We start from the raw sequence: 15,302 nt of genomic DNA, 5'->3' as shown, positions 1-15,302 counted from the left end.
GATACTGAAATGCTTGTAATGTATCTCATGTAATCTTCAGTAAGCAATTTCTTGCAATTCAGTATTATTTGTTAAATATGGGCAGAGAGGAAACGATTATTTAACTGTATTAAGAAAACTTGAACTGTAACAGTGATCAAAAATACTTTTCTCACCAGTTGCAACACCCATTGATCAACTAGGATATTTTTTAACTCAGCAAATGTCAAAAGAAATTCATGGCCTCTTAACTGCAATATTGCAGCTATACATGCAGAACATCTGCTTTATTTCATTATGTTGGCATCAGCTGCTCCAAAATGCTAGTTATAAACTGAGATGAGCGAAGAAAGTTAATGTAATAAACTATGCGAACAAGTGATTTAGTTTGTGTATGTGGAAACGGGCAGGTATTGTAAATGGGTATAGAGTACAGACAAGATAAAAGAACAATGGTCAGTTACCAATGAGTTTACCAATGATTGCAGTTACTTACCATTTTCATTTGAAGTTGTCTGAAACAACATTAAAGGTCTCTGGCTACATAAGGGAGGCTTACACTCAAAACTCTTTTTTTGCGCAGAATTCAGCGATAGATTTGGTTGAATTGTGGCAGTTTCTGGTACCATCTGGAAAATCTGTGGATGGTATATAAAGAAATCTTCACATACATTCTGAATTTTAATATTGGCCAAAAGCAGGCTACTACCACTGGAGTTGGCATCTTAAGAGCTTAGCCCCACCGATGTTCTCCCCTTCCCCTAATGGCACATGGCTCCACAGGTGCCAGACACCTCACCCAAGCAGTCATCCTTTGTGTAGGAGCCTAGACAGCAAGTGTAAGCATGCTATTCAATAGCAGAGCATTTCACTGCCAAGCCCATTATGTCCTCATCCAATGTCTCCACATGCACATTTCCAACAGGATTCATTGGACAGAAATCAGGAGCAAGAACCCGGTCAGATTCTTCCCTCTCTAATTCAAGGTCACCGAGGTCAACCTCCTCCCGCCCCGCCCCCCCCCCCCCCCCCCCCACTAGCCTTCTCAGGAATCAGTAAAATCGTAGAGCAATCAGTTGTTGTACAGATATATGCTCAAGGTTACTGCTGCCCTAGCTGTAATCAAACTTTCCACCTTACTATTCAATGCATTTTTTTTAATGATGGAATTATTTGTGATCCAGTTTCCAGAATTTGCTTAACACAGGGGTTTAAACAGGTAAAGCTTATTAATTTGCATACAATTTCTAAACATAAACTATATCTGGACAAGTTAGATAATGATAGTATAAACCTTATTCAATCACAGACTAAATCCTTAATTTTTCGGTCAATTTTTATTTTCTGTAATTGGCTGTGGATTTTTTGATCTGGTTTTTCACCTCTCCCAGGGGGCTATGTGACATGCACAAGGCATCACAACTGTATGGGACAGGATAGATGGACCTGCTGGTCTTTTTTGTATATTCAGAATAGTATCAAAGGTAAACAGAGCCAATATTGCACAAATGTTTTATTAGTACACAGCAATAGAAATAACATGCTAGCAAGTCCAAAGCAAAGAAAAAAAATCAGAATTTGAATGACCTCAGAGACCCTGTGGACCATCTGGGGAACATTTGAAATTCAGGCCCCATGCCCTCACAATTAGGTTTCTAAGGAAATCTCACTAGAAGATCTCCGATTGCCATCTTCCAAGTGTAATGACTCAGCCAGACTAGAATTATACTGCTGACTGTGCAAAGGCAAAGAACTCTGCTCCCCTTTTCAAAGTTTTCAAGAAGTCCATTGTACTTTCTAGACATTTTTTAAATGCAGTGTTGCACCAGTCTGTAATTATGCTGCACCCTTTTCAACTCAAGCTGGTGTGAGATGACTTCCTTAAGTATCTCAGTGTTTAGACAGTACAATGGAGTAATGAAGTAAATCATTTTTAAACCAGACAGTTGGTATTTCTCCAAATTGCAGTTATGAATAGAGCATGTATTTTATTAAAATAGTGAGAATTAACTTTTAAATAGTTCAAAAAAATTAAGCACATTGTTTCATTTGTTAACAGACGAGAATTTTTCTTAATATACACTGAAAAAAGTAGCAAAAGCTGACGATAGCTTCAAAGAGCTAAAAAAACTTCCATTAATACAGGGCCATGACATGCGAAAACAGATACAACTAAATGTGCAGTGGAGCATGGGCATATCATAACTTAAACTGCAAGTGGATCCAATGTTCCACTAACATTGAAGGAAATCAAAATCAAATCCACAATAGCATGGATTATAGTTGAAGCGGATTTGGAAATTTCTGATGGGAGTTCGAGTGCTAAATTAGCCTTCTTGGGGAGATCTGTGGGCATTCCCTGAAGAAAATTTTATGCATTTTCCAGCATCATTGGGAGATGCGAACACCATGATTTTCTACATTGTCCGACAGATTGTTAAGCACCCTCTCCACCTCATTGTTATCAATGCAAATTGTGTCATGTACAATTTTCAAAAAAAATTGTGTTTGAATTCTAGTGAGCCACACACACTTATATAATGTTAAAGTTGTCTACAAAGCATATCACCACACCATAGTTGTTTTTCCTGTCCAACTCAATCCTTTACCCTCTTTGAACTGCCCAGTGTCACAGAGTTCCTTTATTAGTATTATTATATTATTAACAGTACCTCTATGGCAAAAGTGATCAAGAAAATTTAGAGATCATAAATAGTAGAAGGGTAGTCAAAGGAAGGGTGAGGCCGATTAGGGACAAGAGGAGATCTTCTTGCGGAGGCTGAGGGCATGGCTGAGGTACTAAATGAGCACTTTGCATCTGTCTTCACTACAGAAGAGGATGCTGCCAATGTAGCAGTAAAGGAGGAGGCAGTAGCAATATTGGATAGGATAAAAATAGACAAAGAGGAGGTATTTAAAAGGTTGGCAGTCTCAAAGTAGAAAAGTCACCCGGTACGGATGGGACGCATCCTCGGTTACTGAGGGATGTAAGGGTGGAAATTGCAGAGTCTGGCCACAATCTTCCAATCCTTATTGGATATAGGGTAGTACAGGAGGACTGGAGGATTGCAAATGTTACACCCCTGTTTAAAAGGAGCGAGAGAGAGAGTGATGAACTCAGCAACGACAGACCAGCCAGCCTAATGTTAGTGATGGGGAGACTTTTAGAAACAATAATCCGGGACAAAATTAATTGGCATTTAGAAAAGTATAGGTTAATAAATGAAATTCAGCACAAATTTGTTAAAGGCAAATCGTGTTTGACTAACTTGATCAAGTTCTTCAATGATGTAACAGAGAGGTTTGGTGAAGGTAGTGCAGTTGATTTTGTTTATATGAACTTTCAAACAGCGTTTATCAAAGTACCACATAATAGACTTGTTAGCAAAATTAAAACCCATGGGATTAAAGGGATAGTGGCAGCATGGATACAAAATTGGTTAGGGGACAGAAAGCAGAGAGTAATTGTGAACGGTTATATTTCAGATTGGAGGGAAGCATATAGTGGTGTTCCCCAGGGTCGGTATTAGGACCACTGTTCCTTGTGATATATATTAATGACTTGGATTTGGGTATACAGGGCAAAATTTCAAAGTTTGCAGATGATACAAGACTCTGAAATGTAGTAAATAATAATGAGGATAGTAATAGACTTTAATATGACATAGATATGCTGGTAGAATGGGTGGAGGTCACCAATGTTCCTTTTAAGGTGCACGCGGAAGACCTGCGCACCTGTCTCACCGACTTTTAAAGCAAAAACCGCGTATGCGCGGATTTTTGAATGGGCTGCGCAGCCCAAAAAAAAATTACAGGGACACAAGGCAGATGATATTCAATGCAGAAAAGTGTGAGGTGGTACATTTTGTTAGAAAGAAAGGATGAGGAGAGACAATACAAGCTAAATGGTGCAATTTTAAAGGGGGTGCAACAACAGAGAAACCTGGGGGTGTTTGTGCACAAATCTTTGAAGGCGGTAGGACAAGTTAACAAAGCAGTTAATAAAGCATATGGGATCCTGGGCTTTATTAGAAGGGGAATAGAGTACAAAAGGCAGAAGGTTATGCTAAACCCATATAAAAGACACTAGTTTGGCTCTAGTTGGAGTACTGTGTCCAATTCTGGGCACCGCACTTTAGGAAGGACCTGAAGGCTTTGTAGAGGGTATAGAAGAAATTTACTAGAATGATTCCAGGAATGAAGAATTACAGTTAAGTGAATAGACTGGAGCAGCTGGGGTTGTTCTCCTTAGAGCAGAGAAGGTTTAAATAGAGTAAATAAAGAGAAACTGTTTCCAATGGCTGAATGGTCGATAACCAGTGGGCACAGATTTAGGGTGATTGGCAAAAGAATCAGAGGCGACATGAAGAAAAATTCTTATTTACGCAATGATTGGTTAGGATTTGGAATGCACTGTCTGGTATGGTGATGGAACAGGTTCAATAGTAGTTTTCAAAAGGGAATTGTATAAATACTTGAAGGAGAAAAAATGGCAGGGATAGGGGAAAGAGCGGGGGAGTGGGACTAACTGGATTGCTCTGTGAAAGAGTCAGCGTAGACTCAATGAGCCGAATGGCCTCCTTCTGTACTGCACTATTCTATGATTCTACGGCAAAGGGCTATGGATGCCTGTACACCACTGAATCGGAGCCGTTTTCTGAAATGCTTACCTTTTCATGGTTTTCTATTAAAATCTCAACAATTATATTCTGGAACTTGATATCCATGATTGCTGCTACAGTCTCCTCCTGTGGTCTGAGCAGAGTTGGTCCAAACACCACACCCAGGTTTGCCACAGTCATCAGATTCTGTTTGTGGTTACCGGACACCCTGGGTGACAAGAGAGAATGAACTCACCGATTGAAGACTGAGCAGCAAAATTATTCTAAAATATTGCAATTACTCAAAACAAATCAGAACTACCAGCACATCTTTCAAAAATCAGACAGCTGATTAGCAAATTCTAGGAAAATGGCCAAACCAACACTGAATAGATGACCGATACTGGCTGCCTTGTACACAACAATAACAGACACCTTAAAATAAACCTAAGCTGCATAAAGGATGTCACAAGACTCAGTAACCACAGTTATTCACGGAGTCACTCAATATGACTCAACTATGAGCTGGGTAATTAAAATGAAAGTTACTTGTAACTTGATTCTGATATAAACAAGTTAAACTGATATCAAAAGGTTACAAGTAAGGTGTTTGTGATGTAATTATAGCATAGACACGATCCATGAAAGAATATTAGGAAAAATATCTCAATGAATTGCAAAGGATATCACAATAAAATACAATTTAAATTTTAAAATTGTGACAGAATGATCATTTACAATAGATGTATGTTTTGTAAATGACATATCCAAATCACATCAGGAATTTAGCTAATTGAGAGGTGAAAATAAGTCTGATTCAGTACGTTGAAGGTTAAAGCTCAGAAAGCTAATGTTACTATGGTAATATACCCCATGACTGATTCATTTGACAACAGAGAAACATGCTTTCAGATTCAAAAGCTTCAATTAGATTATTGTTTCTAATCATTTGACCTGATGCCATGCTTTTCACAAAAAGCAAGGATGGACTTTGTTACAGGGTATTAATTGTTGTGCTTAATTCTGACAATTTTGTAAGATGTACCTCCTTTAAAAAGGAACTTTTGTAGATATTTTAAAACAAATATGTGTTATAAAAATATTAACACAAGGGAACTCTTTTCTCCACCTTAAACCTGACTGAGTGAAACACAGAGAAAGCTAGGTGATTCCCTGTAAAGCAAGAAAACAACCTAGTACATTGTAGCTGCCTGTAACACCATTTGTGCCTAAAGAAGCAATCTACTCCTACATTTCTCAATGCCAGCTTATAAACAGCTACAAAAAAAAACTGTCCGAGATTGTTTTCTCTTTATCATTGCTTCCCTCAACCACCCTACCAAAATTACACAGTCTAAGTGCCATAAACAGAAGGCATAAAGCCTTGGCCTGCTGCTCAAGAGTACACCATAACTGTGCACAAACATTTTACACTCTGTCATTTTATTAACTTCAATATTTATTATATAGAAGAGTATGTATTTTGTAAAGAAAATATGAATGAAAGCTTCAAAGAGACAAAAACCCTTTTAAACCAACTAAAGCAAGGAGATTTGTCTTACTTTGCCAAATGTTTTATCGTTATTTCCAACATTGCCCTGTTCTTTTCTGGTAGCCGATGCACATATTTGTGTATCTCAGACAGCCTCGATTCTGGATTATCCAACTCTAGTAGGAACCAAAAATAGAATTACAGTACTTTACCTCCAGCAAGTCTGGTGTTCCCAATTAAAAATGCCCTAGTACCCATTTGCCACAGTAATAATTCGCAAGTTAGTCTAATTTCAGCTAATGGAGAGGCCTAATAATGGAAGGTTCCTTTCAACCAACCAGTTGGCCTATTAGTTTGCCTAATGCTATGATGTTGCATAGGTTTAATAAACCTACCTTAGTGGCTACAGTCATAATGTCACCATAGGTAGAAATCATAAAGAATATTAAGATTGTCAATTTGTGGTATGCCCTGAATTTCTGAATGCAGTTCATATCCAAATCTTTGAACTCTTTTATGTGGATATGTGTTTAGACATACTTTAAGTACTATGATAGGAGATAAAAAGCTCTACAGAACAGAGCAGTTCTCCATCTAGAAATATCTGCTAGCGAACAGTATTGCGTTATAGGGATGAGTACAGATTGTGTTGATCAAGTATTCTACGTGCTACACTGGTTTGTTTTCTACCCGAGGATGGGACGAAAGAAAGACTTGCATTTATATAGCATCTTTCACAACCACCGGACGTCTCAAAGTGCTTTACAACCAATTAAGTACTTTTGGAGTGTAGTCACTGTTGTAATGTGGGAAAGTGTGAGGATGGATGGGGAGCAGGAGGTTTGTTAGTTATGGGCAGCAGGCCAGAGTAGTGGATATGTAGACTGAGTAAATATTCTGGAGCTTTGCTCAATTATCTTTAAGGGAGTATTTATGCAGAATTTTCTCTCAGGATATTATGTAACTAGGATAGAGTAGATTTTCTCTGATAATGAACGGCTTTTTGGAAAGTTTGCAAGAAAATCCCGAAACTTTGCAATCTGCTCCCCTAATAATTCACTGACTTTATCCAATCGTCAAATTATATAGATCGGGAAAGTCCCAGGTTCACTCTCCAATCTGTGTCATGTTACCCGATCTCAGCCAGGCAGGACAGAGGAATTACATTTGCCCGGAGTACTCCTGGATTAGAAAAGGGAAATCTTCCAGGGCTCCTGCTCCTGATCACTAGCTAGCACCTCCTGCTGGACATGTCAGTGTGTGAGCATTGGGAGAGGACTTCTTTAATCTCCTGAGTGATGTGTGAATAGCCAAAGCAGAGTCTATGACTGTGCAAACTACAGATGGCCTGTTGGAAGAAGCAGGTTTAATGATCCAACAGTATTTTACATTCCACACATTCTGTGTGTTAAATATATACAGTTTTAACTAGGGTTAAAATGCTAGTGACACTATCGGCTGTACTAACTCTATAAGAGTTTCCATTAATCTAGTAGAGTAAAGGTTCTGCACTTACTGGCTGCTTTGATAAAGCTGTGTTGTAATTGGAATGTCATTAGTGGAGCTGGAAGCACTCTGAAAGAAAATTGAAATGTCACAGTACTAATATTGAACAAAAAGATTTCAATTTTACAGTCGATTCATATACAACAGGTACAGTAGCATAGTGGTTATGTTATAAAATTAGTAATGCAGAGGCCTGGACGAATAATCCAGCGAATGTGAGTTCAAATCCCACCATGGCAATATGAAGGCAGTTTTAAAGAAACTGGAATCAAAATAGCTTACATAAGTAAAAGTAAAAACCCAACTGGATCACCAATATCCTTTAGGGATAGAAATCTGCCACCCTTACCCAGTCTGGCCTATATGTGACTCCAGACCAAGGTGGATGACTCTCACCGGCCCTCTGAAGTGGCCTAGCAAGCCACTCAGTTCATAGAATCATAGAATGATACAGCACAGGAGGCGGCCATTTGGCCATAGAGCCTGTGGCGGTTGTATCAAACTGCTACTACAATGGTTCAAGGAGGCAGCCCATCATTTACTTCTCAGGGCAACTAGATACAGGGAATAAACGCTGGCCTTGCCAGCAATGCCCACATTCTGTGATGAATAAAAAAATATATATTTCTTTAAATAACTGGCAAGACTATTTTCATGAGGTCAAAAATTTCACATCATTGAAGTAGTAGCATATGCTCAAAACTGAATGTCACAGTATGATGGATTATACAAAACCCCATCCACCCTCCCCTTTCACGTTATGAAACCATATCAGGGTGAAAGCATCATAAATTACAAGTCCTTACTCTCAGAATGCAAAAATAAAGGTACTAAGAACAATAATTTAATAGTCTCCAAATTTAGCCCCTGCTTGGGCTCAAAAGCTGGTGATTTCACATACTGTAATAGGTCTTCTGTCTGAATCTATTCGATTTTTACAGCAAATGTAGGACAACTTGTGTTAAATTGACTGGGGTCCCTAGTTACCACTCTGATACTAGGCAGAGCCGCAGATCTTTCACATATTGGCTAGCTGTCCAGTGGAACAAAGATGAAATATTTTCAAATCCCTCCATGGCCTCGCCCCTATCGCTGTAATCTCCTCCAGCCCCACAAACCCCCACCCCCAAGATATCTCCACTCTTCTAATTCTGCCCTCTTGAACATCCCTGATTATAATCGCTCAACCATTGGTGGCCGTGCCTTCTGCTGCCTTGGCTAGAAGCTCTGGAATTCCCTGCTTAAACCTCTCTAGACGTTCCTTAAAACCTACCTCTTTGACCAAGCTTTTGGTCATCTGCCCTAATTTCTCTTCATATGGCTCGGTGTCAAATTTTTTGTCTTATAATACTCCTGTGAAGCGCCTTGGGACGTTACTATGTTAAAGGTGCTATATAAATGCTAAAATCAGCTGTGTAGTTGATACTGAAGAAGGAAGCTGTAGACTGCAGGAAGATATCAATAGATTGGTCAGGTGGGCAGAACAGTGGCAAATGGAATTCAATCCGGAGAAGTGTGAGGTAATGCATTTGGGGAGGGCTAACAAGGAAAGGGAATACACATTAAATGGTAGGACATTGAGTAGTGTAGAGGAACAAAGGGACCTTGGAGTGCATGTCCACAGATCCCTGAAGGTAGCAGGCCAGGTAGATAAGGTGGTTAAGAAGGCATACGGAATGCTTGCCTTTATTAGCCGTGGCATAGAATACAAGAGCAGGTGGGTTATGCTTCTACTGTGCAGTTCTGGTCATCACATTACAGGAAAGATGTGATTGCACTAGAGAGGGTACAGAGGAGATTTATAAGGATGTTGCCGGGAGTAGAGAATCTTAGCTATGAGGAAAGACTGGATGGGCTGGGTTTGTTTTCCTTGGAACAGAGGAGGCTGAGGGAAGACCTTATTGAGGTGTATAAAATTATGAGGGGCCTAGATAAAGTGGATAGAAATGACCTATTTCCCTTAGCAGAGGGGTCAAAAACCAGGGGGCACAGATTTAAAGTAATTGGTGGAAGATTTAGAGGGGATTTGAGGGGAAATTTCTTCACCCAGAGGGTTGTGGGGGTCTGGAACTCACTGCCTGAAAGGGTGGTAGAGGCAGGAACCCTAACCACATTTAAAAAGTACTTGGATGTGCACTTGGGATGCTGTAACCTGCAGGGCTATGGACCAAGAGCTGGGAAGTGGGATTAGGCTGGATAGCTCTTTGTTGGCCGGCGCGGACACGATGGACCGAAATGGCCTCCTTCCGTGCTGTAACTTTCTATGGTGTGGAGATGCCGGTGTTGGGCTGGGGTGGACAAATGTAAGAAGTCACACAACACCAGGTTATAATCCAACAGTTTTATTTGAAATCACAAGCTTTCGGAGCGCTGCTCTTTCGTCAGGTGAAGTGGAGAGATGCATAAAGACACAGCTTATATAGTCAGAGAATAATGCCAGATGATTACAGGTAATCTTTCTAACTGCCATTTATCACACCTCGGCAGAGAGATAATCACAGCAATCAAAGGCGTGAATGGTGTCCAAACAGGTCAGTCAGGAAAACATTACATCAAAGAACAATGAGGTGGGGTCACAAGGGGTCAAATGTTGCAGATGCTGGGGTCTGTATGAAAAACAAAAAACAAACAAAAAAACATTTTTTTTTGGTGGAAATCACAGCAGGTCCAGCCGCATCTGTGTAGAGAGAACAAGCCAACGACGACTCGAGTCTGGATGACCCTACGTCAGGTGGGGTTACATGTAGCGTGACATGAACCCAAGATCCCGGTTGAGGCCATCCTCATGAGTGCGGAACTTGGCTATCAGTTTCTGCTCTACGATTTTGCGTTGTCGTGTGTCTCGATAATACAACTTGTTGTCATGCCGTAGCCTAGGGTCTCAAGAGTGGTGTCTCTACTCCAGTGACCTCTGAGATATATCACTTATCACTAAAAACTTCAACCCTGGTCTTAATTTTCAGCTCACATTCATCTCTTAATCATTTTCTCAGACAGCCAAAAACTGAACAGACATTCGTCAATCAATGAAACAATGAAAGGGTAGGTAAATTCTGATACTAATCTCCCCTTAACAAACAGCGATGGTGATCTGTAAAATAAATAGATGCTGTCTAGAACAAAATTTTCATACTAAATATGCCATAGAATGAAAGAAAACTAACTTGCATTTATATAGTGCCTTTTACAACCTCTGGAAGTCCTAAAGCACTTTACAGCAATAAAGTACTATTCAAGTGTAGTCACTGTTGTAATGTAGGGAAATGTGGCAGCCAATTTGTAGACAGCAAGGTCTTACAAACAGCAATGAGATAATGACCAGATAATCAGTTTTAGTGTTGTTCATTGATGGATAAATATTGACCAGGACACCAGGAAAACTCCCCTACACTCTGGAGTAGTTTCATGGGATCTTTTATGCCCACTTGAGGGCAGAGAGGGCCTCGTTTTAAAAGAAAGATGGCACCTCAGACAGTGCAGTACGCCCTTAGTACTGCACTGAAGTGTCAGCTTAGATTATGTGCTCAAGTCTCTGGAGTAGGGATTAACCCACCTCCTTCTGACTCAGAGGCGAGAGTGCTACCACTGAGCCAAGTTCTTGGTTTCAGATACATGATGGTCTGAAGATCTTCTAAAGTGTGTGCCAAGAGAACACCATTTCTGATCTACAATCAGGCTCTCACGAACAATGGTTTATTTAGTTTTGGTCTGGATTCCTGGAAGTCTCAAATTGCAGTTTTCAGCATGGCAGAGAAGAAGCCAAATAGAGTCTTTATTTAATGTTCCTAAATTGGAGAAAGCATTAAACACCATTCCATTTGTCATATTCTGTTGGATAACTAAACATTGCAGTTGCCACAGTGCCTCTCTACTAATAGTGTCAAAGATCTGTCAGATCATTGAACACTTCTGAGTTCATAGTGCTTCCCTTGGATCAAAATCCACATTTTACTTCAGGAACAATATAGTCTGTGGTGATCTTGTTCAGATGATTCAGGAGGATCCCAAGGATGTTCCCAGCAACAGACAGAAGTGAAATGCCAAAGTAGTTTCCACAATCAGAATGGTCACCCTTACATTTGTACAATTTAATAATGGACACATCCTTCAACTCTAGAAGGCATTCAAGAGACTGTTACCAAAAATGCAAGTACATGGATTTGGAGGCAACCTATTAAATAAGTAGGGAATTGGTTAGGGGATAGGAGACAGAGGGTAGCGATAATGAGTATGTACTCCAATTGGTGGAATGTGACTGGTGTATCTGTACTGGGGCCTCAGTTTTTCAATGGCCCAGAAATTCGGGTCGGGGGCTTCCCACGGGTGCAAGCCTCCGACCTGCACTTACCTAGCGCGCCGGCTGTTGAGCTGTGGGCCCGCGTGGGATTCCGATCCTGGGCCTGCTCAAACTGCCGACGCGCAGTGCTTGCGTATCCCAGGGCGCAGTTAGTTCGATGCGTCCCCTGGGATCACGTGGGCCATGGAGAGCCAATGGTAGCAGGGAATGCTTCATTCATAAGTTTGACAGGAAGAGCTGTCAAACCTATAAATATTATAAGCCCCAAAACATCATTAAAACTTCAAATACATTTTTTAAAAACTCACATTTTAAAAATAACTATAAATTACATGAAATAACTATTTTGAACAATAATTTAAATTTTTGAAAAAGTTACATTTTCTAACAGGTCTAAAAATAAACTTACCTTTCTTTAAAGTATTTAAAAATAATAAACCTGTGGAAAAAAAAATTAAATTTTAATTAATTCACCACTTACCTTGTTAAAAGTAGGCCTTGCACCTGCTTTTTAAAAAAGTGTAACTGCTGGAGACTTACCCTCCCGGAAAAACCTGGAAAAAAAATGTAAGTTCGATGCGCACACACTGCCTCTCCGGCGCACACGTTCCACCTGTCAACCCCTTCTTTCAGGGGAATGAAAGTGCCGGTTTCCCGCGCATGCGCAGTGCATGCACGAAACCGGCACTTTCGTTGGGCCGACGCGTGAGTACCCCGTGCATACTCACGCGTTGGGACCCGAATTTCTGGGCCAATATATTTATCAATGAGTTAGATGAAGGAACAGAAACGTTGCAAATGGACATTGGTAGGTTAGGGGAGTGGACAAAACTGTGGCAGATGGAGTTCAGTGTGGGTGAAGTGTGAGGTCATTCACTTTGGACCCGAGAAAGATAGATCAGAATATTTTCTAAATGGTGAAAAACTAGGAAATGTGGAGGAAAAGAGGGATTTAGGAGGCCAAGTACAGATATCACTAGTGGACAGGTACAAAAAATAAATCAAAAAGGGCCTTGGAGTGGGTGCCGCAGAGATTCAGCAGAATGATACAGGGGCCCAAGAAAGGGTTAAATTATGAGGACTGGTTTCACAGACTAGGCTAGTATTCCCTTGAGTATAGAAAATTAAGTGGTGATCTCATGGAGATGATTAAAGGATTTGATAGGGTAGGTAGAGAGAAATGATTTCCGCTGGTGGGGGAGTCCAGAACAAGGGGCATAACCTTAAAATTAGAGCTAGGACATTCAGGCATGAAGTCAGGAAGCACTTCTTCACGCAAAAGGTAGAAGACCACCGGAACACTCCTCCCAATTGAAAATTTCAAAACGGAGATTAATAGATTGCCAGGCAAGGATATTAGGGGATATGGAGGCAAGGTGGATAAAATGGAGATAAGAAAGAGATCAGTCATGATCTAATTAAATGGCGTAGGGGCTGAATGGCCTACTCCAATTTTCTGGGGGGGGGTCAGCAGGTGGGATTGGTGGCGGGTCGGGTGGGAAATTTGATTTTTTTGACAGCAGTTCGGGAACCCACTGTCATCCCGCCACGTGATCTCTGATCGGACCCGACCCGCAGAGGCAGGCGACCCAATTAAAGCAATTATTGGCTTGTTGACAGACTCTTAATAATGGTTTTAACCTTACCTTTTCACTTTAACTGCTCGCCCACGGGGTCCACGTTGCTCATGGACCACGTCTGTTAACCAGAGGCGGGAGTTGAATGGCCACTGAATCAGCTGATTAGTTGACAGCTTGAAATGTACTATAAAAGCTCCCACCTCACTGCTGTTCACTTTCCAAGCGCAGAAGCTGTTGCTTACTCCATTTGGAATACAGATTGAGTTTTATTTGCAGGCTGCAAGTGCTTGGAGCAAACTCTCCATCCAGTGTCACCTCATTGGAACAACCTCTTTCACCATTGATAGATTGCTTCTGTCATCTCAACTTCACCTGCAATCTATTCCATCAGCATGGGTATCATTTACACTGTTTCACCTTGGTCCTGAGAATCTGACCACAATCAGCCCCAACACCAGCAGCACCAACACCACCATCAGCCTTCTCCGCAATCACCTGATGCTGCACAGGACAGAGGGCATCAGCACCAGAGCACACTGCTGCCCGGGAGGCCAGGGATGGCCTCACCCTGGCCAGATTTACTTCACTTGACGCTGTACATCCTGGTTGCCACATGACGTGCCAGGTTGGCACCACCCCACACCAACAACATAAAGCATCCCTACAATGTCCAAGCCATTCCCTTCACACTCATCACCATTGCGGGGGGTATCGTTATGTCTCACCATTCGCTGCAACTCACTAAGCCACTTCCAAAGGTGCACACAAATCTGTCCAACAACGCAAAGCTTTGAAAATAAAGGTTTCAATGTATAACAGCACATTAACAGAAACTTTACATGAATATTGGATAAAATACCCAAGTGGCTGTCCTTGTGTGTTGTTAGTTGGTATGATTGCACTAGGATGAGGATGAGGATGAGGGTGAGTGTGAGGGGTGACTAGTGAGATGGTGATGTGATAATGTAGCTAGAGAGAAAGGGATGGGTGGAGGTGCAAGGTAAGTTGGTGTGAGTAAGGATGTGCAGGAGTAGGGTAGGGAAGGCAGAGTGATGGAGATGTGATGAGAGGCACAGCAGGATGAAGGCGAGTGTGGCTTTGTACTCACGTTTCCTGATCTAATGAGATCATTGAAAGGTTTGCGCCACTGCACCAAGGTCCTCCTGACCACATCCCTGCTTGTGACCTCCTCTACAATGTGCAACCAAGCTGTCTTGGTCTCCTGGGGAGGTCTCTTCCACCCATCAGAAGGGAAGAGTACCTCCCTGCGTGCTCAGACTCCCTCCATAAGTCATGGGAAAACCTAGGTTCAGCCCTGCACCTCTGTGCAGTGATTGTCAGTGTCGTCAAAAGTAAAGTGGCCATGGTCCCTTTGAGGAAACCGGCTGAAGACGCGTCATGAATGACGTCACCAGACCCGCTCCATGTAATTGGGCCAGGGAATGCGCTGGGCGGGCTTAAAAGGCTCCATTTAAGGTAAGTTAATTCTGTACATCAGGATGGAATCAGCAGCGGGGTTGGGACCCGCCACGGACATCAGCCACACCGGACCCGCTAAGGAAAGGAAAATTCCGGCCTATATTCCTAGAACAATTTCTTTATCCCTGATTATTGGAAAAGTTATGAAGGCGTGGTTTGCAACAGCTGAGCAACTCTGCTGCAATGCCAACTGCCTTGCCATTCTTACCTTGAGGATGGTCTTCTGTATTTTATTTCGAGTGATGAGCAGATTCAGAGAATTTTTGAATTGGTTGCTGTGAAATTCTGGCTACAAAAGCATTTATTACTGAATGTCTATTGAGGAGTTAATTGAAATGTTCAACCTAATGTTCTAGTAGTTCACTCTT

At 41.3% G+C, this 15,302-nt stretch overlaps 1 protein-coding gene across 13 annotated transcripts in view; it reads right to left on the bottom strand.

Moving 5' to 3' along the window:
* LOC147114055 (rho GTPase-activating protein 26-like) overlaps nt 1-15,302 on the bottom strand; it is a 249,495-nt gene that overhangs the window by 71,080 nt on the left and 163,113 nt on the right. For 12 of the 13 annotated variants that reach the window (XR_015079339.1, XR_015079340.1, XR_015079341.1 and 9 more), the window contains exons 16-19: nt 7,589-7,647; nt 6,143-6,248; nt 4,650-4,809; nt 476-617 (exon numbers count right to left, since the gene is read on the bottom strand). Coding sequence is in view for 9 of the 13 variants with exons in the window: in XM_085995616.1 (XP_085851742.1) it covers nt 476-617; nt 4,650-4,809; nt 6,143-6,248; nt 7,589-7,647 (467 nt within the window). In the remaining 4 variants the exon portion in view is untranslated. The remainder of the gene's footprint in view (nt 1-475; nt 618-4,649; nt 4,810-6,142; nt 6,249-7,588; nt 7,648-15,302) is intronic. The other variant, XM_085995625.1, reaches the window with a different exon arrangement.

This window comes from Somniosus microcephalus, chromosome 8 (assembly GCF_052327205.1).
Source record: "Somniosus microcephalus isolate GS21.2 chromosome 8, FLI_Smic_1.0, whole genome shotgun sequence".
Taxonomy (NCBI): Eukaryota; Metazoa; Chordata; class Chondrichthyes; order Squaliformes; family Somniosidae; genus Somniosus; species Somniosus microcephalus.
The sequence above is the reverse complement of the archived record's forward strand: the minus strand, read 5'-3'. Positions and strand labels throughout refer to the sequence as shown.